This window comes from Etheostoma spectabile, chromosome 16 (genome assembly GCF_008692095.1).
Source record: "Etheostoma spectabile isolate EspeVRDwgs_2016 chromosome 16, UIUC_Espe_1.0, whole genome shotgun sequence".
Taxonomy (NCBI): domain Eukaryota; kingdom Metazoa; phylum Chordata; class Actinopteri; order Perciformes; family Percidae; genus Etheostoma; species Etheostoma spectabile.
Window position 1 is genome coordinate 4221279 of NC_045748.1, and position 6762 is coordinate 4228040.

The following is a 6762-nucleotide window of genomic DNA, read 5'->3' on the forward strand; positions in this document are numbered from 1 at the left end:
GTGGCGGCAACAAACAGCTGAAGCCACACAAACCACAACTTACGTGGCAGCTAACATAACTCAAGACATAGCAGCAACAACCCAACACACACCGGTGTAAGAGCTACAAGCATCTATAATATGTGTTTTTCTACTTATTTTGGAGTGAGCGAGTCAGTGTTGAACGGAGATGAAAAAGTGTGACTACCTGTGACAGTGACTCTGGCAGTTGCCTTGACTGTGTTGGCCCCAGCGTTGTGTCTATTGGAGGCCAGGCATGTATACAGCGCCGGCTTATTCACCGTCACTTTCAGAACGGACAGGATGACCTCTCCAATTAAAGTCTCTTCGACCGACGCACCTGAGATCTGGAAGAAAAAAGAAATTGAGAGAGTAAAAGAAAAAGCCTGCAGAAATGTGTTATTATGCAAGGACAAATACACACCATAATTATATTGGGCCTTATGTCAATGATCTAAGTGCACGGCGTGAAGCGTATGGCACAGGTGCGTTTAGGGCGTGTCCAAATCCACTTTTGCTAGTTTAATAGCAGAAAAAAAGGGTTCAAATGGGTTGTACTTAGTGTCTTCATTTGCAATAAACCAATCAGAGTCAGCTTCCATTCCCTTTAAAATCCAGGTGTGTTTGTCCCTTGGCGCTTTGCTATTGTGATGGAGGATTTTCACAATCATATTTGTATTTGTCTTTTGCATGTTTGTGTGCTGCTGCGCTTTCCTGTGTGTGTGTGTGTGTGTGTGTGTGTGTGTGTGTGTATGTGTGTGTGTGTAACAAGTGTGCACACGCTGTGCATAAGCCTAGGCGCATTTTACTAATGCACTGTTAAAATACCCAGGTTTTTGTTGGTCAATGGCACGATCACTTCCCACTGCCTCAAGATAGCAAAACGCCAAAATATTCACCTGAACACATCTCCCTGTAAGACCAGCTGCTAAATCCTGCATTACACTAATATTTTAAACACAGAATTACAGTATCTGTAATATGTAATATACATATAAATATATTGTCATATACTGTACGACTGTAGAAAATTGTGCCTCCTTTTAATCACACCATCACACCATCATTGCTAAAACCTGTACACACAAGAACTTTCAGACTTCCAGGGGAGAATTTGGTCAAATATTTCAGAAATGGCCGTCCTCTCATAATAGGTAGCATATATGTCCCAGGAGGATGTCCCACGATGATTATGTGTTTGGCTATGTTTAGATCAGAGATTCACAGCAACAGAAAGAAGAGATTTACCTTTTGATATCAAGCAGAGACACGGGTCTACTCAGTCCCACTCCTTACCAGATGATGGCAGTAATGCAAAGTTGAGTTGGGAACAGATTGTGAAAATAAGAATAATTTACCCTCCAAAGTTTCCATCATATAATTGAAACAATGTCTTGAGATGTAATGTCTGCAGTGCTCATACACTTATTATACCTTTTATAACACCCTAAAGGGTGTTGAGTTGATCAAATTAAGTCTGGCACTAAAATAACCACTTGTGAACATTTAAAAGATTTAAACAGTTCCCGGTATTCACACTGAACAGATTTAACCAGATAAAATGTCTGTTATCTTTGACACACAACTATATATATATATATACAAATGATATATGTGAGATTCTGTGGTGTGTGTGTGTGTGTGTGTGCGTGTAAGTGAGTCAAGTGGCTGATGTGTGAAGCATCTATATTTGAAGTTGTGTCTGACACGTCTGTTTTTGGGGCGAGCTCGATCCAGCCCCGCTTAAATTAATGACCTCAACAAGCTGCCAGAAAAGCAGCTCACACAGTCATTTTAATCAGCGCACACACACACACACACACACACACACACACATTATTTACAAGCATTATGGGCTTGTAATCACATTGTAGCTAGCACCCAAGACTATAAAATACCCAGACGTGATGTGGTGTATGTCTGCCCACAACGGCACGCATAATCTAAATGTCTGCTGCCTGGTTGAAAAAAAAGTCCTGTTCCTTAAGGTGGTCAAGCTTGTAATTTCATGTTTCACAACTAAATAAAAACTTTAAGATACATTTTTTTATGAGGTTTCTAGCAGGATCTTAACTACACAAACCCAAAAGAAGAGAAGTGAACTTCAAAGAAGATGCAAGTGCTTGACAATATTTACAAGATTTTAATTGAATTGCAACTAAAATCTAAATAGAGCATTGTGTCTTTCTTGGTCTGATACGTGAGCTTTTCTCTTGAATACCGTGTGGAGGAAGTGAAAAACTCACTGGTTTACTTATTAAGTAACATATGTGTAGTTTTGAAAAACAACACTTGGCATGAGTCAAAAACAATTTCTTCTCCTGGTGTCCCAAAAAGCATTGCATGTGGCTACAACTCACATGTTAGAACATAATTCCTTCATCATTCAACCCGGTCTCACAGCAGTATGTGAAATGGTCACAACAGGGACACAATTTTCTCGTTTATTTTTTGGGAACGTGACCATTTCACGGACTGCCATGATACCGGGCTGGATTATTAGACTTAGCACGCATCATAACAATTAAAATACTGGCACTCCGGGTCACCAAATCTGTTTTATTTTTGTTTCTTGTTTACAAATCATCATCAGCAGGTACCTTTTTATGTTTCCTAGTCATCTTATTTTTTATGACCTCCATATACTATCAGCCCTGTGTGACAGCTGTATATCCCAGTGAGACCACCTTACATGGCTGGGCTGTCAAAACAGCTAGCCAAAGTCACAAGTCAGCAGTTAACATAAACCATTCAACCCCTTTTAAGTCCATAAGAACCTTACTGGCTCCATTTACAAATGAAACCCAATTAGAGCTGATAAAACTGAGAATGATCGGCTAAATGGAAGGCAATCTCTTCAATCCCCTGTCACCATAATGAGAATTCCTTTGCTGTTTATATCACTGATCCCATAGTCAGTCTTTGTGTGTGTGTGTGTGTGTGTGTGTGTGTGTGTGTGTGTGTGTGTGTGTGTGTGTGTGTGTGTGTGTGTGGGTCTGTCTGTCTGTCGCCAAAATGTCACAGAAGTACAAAGACAGAAAGGGAGAGAGCCTTACAGAGAGGCCTAGGTGGGTAATTTCTTGTAGCTTGCATTACAGTTTACTTTATGTGTGTGTGGATTTGTTTTCCTAGTGTCCTGGTTTGCCCCTGCTCGAGCCCTTAAACCCTATTACTATAAAACAATTTGCTGTTGTCATGGAGAGCCGTAGAGTGACGTCTGTCTCAAAACATGATTTAGTTTAAACCACTTTAGAACAGAGCGTGTTGCTTCTTTAGACCAAAACGAATGGGACACTATAGATCTGTATGTCTGACACCGGAAGAGAGATCCACTGGAGGACTGGTACTGAGCACGTACTGGATTTGTTCCCAAAAATGCATAGTATGTCTTTAGCCCTGTGTCTGTTCTTCGGTTGTTTGTTGCTAAAAGGACAAAGTAGACAATGTTAATGTGCAGGTTCCGAATCTATGCTGCAGTTTGTGCAGATAAAGGTTTCAGAAATGCAACTTTATGTGCGGACTGCAATGCATGTTGGCTTTATTGACTATCTCCTCTGTTATTGTCACAGTCTGTTCCCAGCTCTGTGGCTGACAATGTGTTACAATGTTAGCAACGTGATGGGATGTCTCTGATGCTGGCTGTGTTGACTGACATTTGAGCCAAACTCAAACACTTAAACTCAAACACTGTGAAGGCGACAACAATATTCCTAGTAAGATTACAAGCATTTGCAAGAGACCTGGAGGATTGGGCCTGGATGGATGGATGGATGGATGGCTGTAGCTACCACCATCAATTTTTATTATTATTGTTACTTCTTTGGTATGTTGTCAGCCACAGAGCCTGACACAATGGGAACAGGCTCTGTTAATAACAAAGGAGATAGTCAGGAACGCCAACATGCATTGCAGTCTGCACATGCAGTTGTATTTCTGAAGCCATCATCTTCACATACTTTAGCATAGATTTGGAACCTACACAGTAACGTCGTCTGCTTTGTCCAAAAGTCACATTATATGCGGCTAATAGAGATAAAATTCAACAGAATTCAACAGAAAAATACACTCACAGTATTTCCATTTTCCAGCCATGTGATGGTGGGGATTGGATTTCCTGTGGCGTTACACTTCAAGGAAATCTGGCTTCCATACGCTACTCTCTTCTCCTTAGGAACCAGCAGGATTCGTGCTGGAGCTGAACACACACAAAAACAACACACAGTGTAGACACAAAAACTCATACACTGTTATACATATAATGTTGCCAAAGAATTACATTCCACTGGTTTGAATTAGTTTTTTAAAGTGCATCATGTTCATACTGTACCAAGCATAGTAAGCGAAACCTCGTTAAAATACATACCCTGTACCTCTATGGTGACGGGCTTTGAAAAGGCCAAACCAAAGCTATTCCTGGCCACACAGCGATACTGTCCCGCATCCTCCTTCTGTATGTTATGGATCTTCAATGCACCATAGTCAAGAATGGTAACACGGTCACTGAACTGGGAGAGATGAGACCAATTTTAAAGTTAGAAATGACATCTTAACATTTTATAGTTTTTTTCAATCTTATGCTATGGAACACTAGAAACTAAGACAAGAAAAGATGGGTTCTTTTATGCTAATATAAAGTCTGTACCCATTCCCAGTCCTGGCCAGATGAACACTAGTCTGAACAGTTAATATACCGGATAATCGCCTGTGGTCCAGTGGATGTCCCTCGTGTGCAAAACTTGGAAAACAACAAATAAACTTTGAGCTAGGAAGCTACATGCTACGGTTGGCATGTTTGAAAGAACATGTAGATCAAGCAACAATTCCTTGGTTCTTTGGGAAATAATTGTAAATGTTTCCAAAAAAATACAGTATGTTTTAAGGTCACAGCATTTACTATCTAACTGGGAGGTTTTGTGACCAACTGGGGGGGATTGCTGTGGACGAAGTATTGTCACACAGGGCGATACACCGGTAAGAGCAAATTAGGTTTAACCAGGTGTCCAGCTTATTTAAATAGCTCACGTTACTGTATTGTGTGAACAGTTAACTTCATTTTATATTATATGTGGCGTTTTCTTTTAAGGTGGGTGCAAATGTTTTACCAAAACAAGTTCCCTCCCGAGACCAACTTTCTATGTGTTAAAGGGGGGGAAAAGTGCATACTTTGATAAGCTCATCATCTTTGAGCCAGGTGACCTCTGGTTTGGGGTTGCCAAGGGTTACACAGGGCAGCACTGCTTTGGATTCTACCAGAAAGGTTTGATTGGTAGGATGGCGTTTGATTTGTGGCTCTGTTGGAGAAACAGATAAGACATAAGAGACATTGGTTGATCTGTTTATGTCAATGACTAGAATAGAATACAGTTTATTGTCCCGGAGGGGACATTTGTCTTGGGCATATTGCTAGAATCTGTTGGTTCACAACACAAACATGTAACAGAGGTAACCACTCCAAAAGCAACATACTATCAACACAGGACATCTAAGGACATGAAGGAAGGACACATTACTGTACAGACAATATGAAAAATCAAAAGTGACTGGTAGAATGAAAGTTCTATGAGGAAAAGAAAAGTTATGGTTTATTTATTGCAGTTTGCTCTGTTGGGCTACTGTGAGAGTGTTGTTCTTGATGGAACTATACCATCTGCAAATTCTTAAAATCAACATCAAGATTGTCTAGACTCTAGCCCTACAAACTTGAAAGAAAGCAGTCATACTCATCTTGAGCTGCAGAGCTCCGCAGCTCTTTGCTGCCTCTCCGATGCCATTACTGGCCAGGCAGCAGTACTCTCCATTGTCTGTCTCTCTTACATGAGGGATGCTAAGCATCTGGCCCTGCTCCCTGGTAATGTACCGGGGGTCATAGTACCTGGTGGGTGAAAATAACAAATAAGAGTCTGATTGTGAGCAGAAGTTTACCCAACTTTTCATTGTCTTGAAATATGAATAGCATTAGAAATATACTCTTTGTCTAGTTTGAACCTTACACAGAACAATCATATGGTGAAATGTGATGAAATATGATGTAGGTGAATACGAGACTTTTCTACACTAAACAACGCCGCCATCAGACACGTTCAAACTGCAATTATGATGCACGTATTCTTCAATGAACAAATGAACTACATCACCTATATCTAACCTTCCCTTTCCCTCCAAGATCCTTGAGAAGGTTGTCCCTTATCAGTTGTGTGATTTTCTACATAGCAATAGTTTAGTTGAGGACCTTCGGTCCTGATTTAGAATGCATTATAGCAGAGAGACGGCACTGGTGACAATTACTAACAACCTTCTAACTGCTGCTGACAAAGGACTTTTCTCCATACTTGTCTTATTAGATCTTAGTGCTGCATTCAACACCATTGACCATACCATCCTGTTACAGAGATAGGAACATTTAGTTGGCATTAAAGGAATCGCACTAAGCTGGTTTAAGTCATATTTATCCGATCAATCTCAAATTGTTAACAATAAATCCCCCATGTAGGCTAAAGTAAGCCATGGCGTTCCACAAGTCTCAGTGCTTGGACCAATTCTATTCTCCTTACATATCCTTCCTCTCATTAATATTATGAGGAAACACTCAATTATACTTGTCAATCAAGCCTGACAAAACCAGTCAGGTAGCTAAGCTTCAAGCATGCATTAAAGACATAAATCCTGGATGACCTGCAATTGCTGGGCCCTAAACACCTCTGAACTTCATTATCTAAAGATGTCTCTACCCTGGAAGCCATTGCCCTGGCCTCCAGCACTACT

At 40.5% G+C, this 6762-nt stretch overlaps 2 protein-coding genes across 2 annotated transcripts in view; one reads left to right on the top strand and one right to left on the bottom strand.

The window, feature by feature from the left end:
* The window catches only part of musk (muscle, skeletal, receptor tyrosine kinase), a 35653-nt gene that overhangs the window by 19825 nt on the left and 9066 nt on the right, over positions 1–6762 (bottom strand). The window contains exons 3-7 of the mRNA XM_032539645.1: positions 5721–5872; positions 5164–5291; positions 4364–4505; positions 4071–4195; positions 188–347 (exon numbers count right to left, since the gene is read on the bottom strand). Coding sequence (XP_032395536.1) covers positions 188–347; positions 4071–4195; positions 4364–4505; positions 5164–5291; positions 5721–5872 — 707 coding nt within the window. The remainder of the gene's footprint in view (positions 1–187; positions 348–4070; positions 4196–4363; positions 4506–5163; positions 5292–5720; positions 5873–6762) is intronic.
* rassf6 (Ras association domain family member 6) overlaps positions 1–6762 on the top strand; it is a 52332-nt gene that overhangs the window by 9121 nt on the left and 36449 nt on the right. The window lies entirely within an intron of this gene.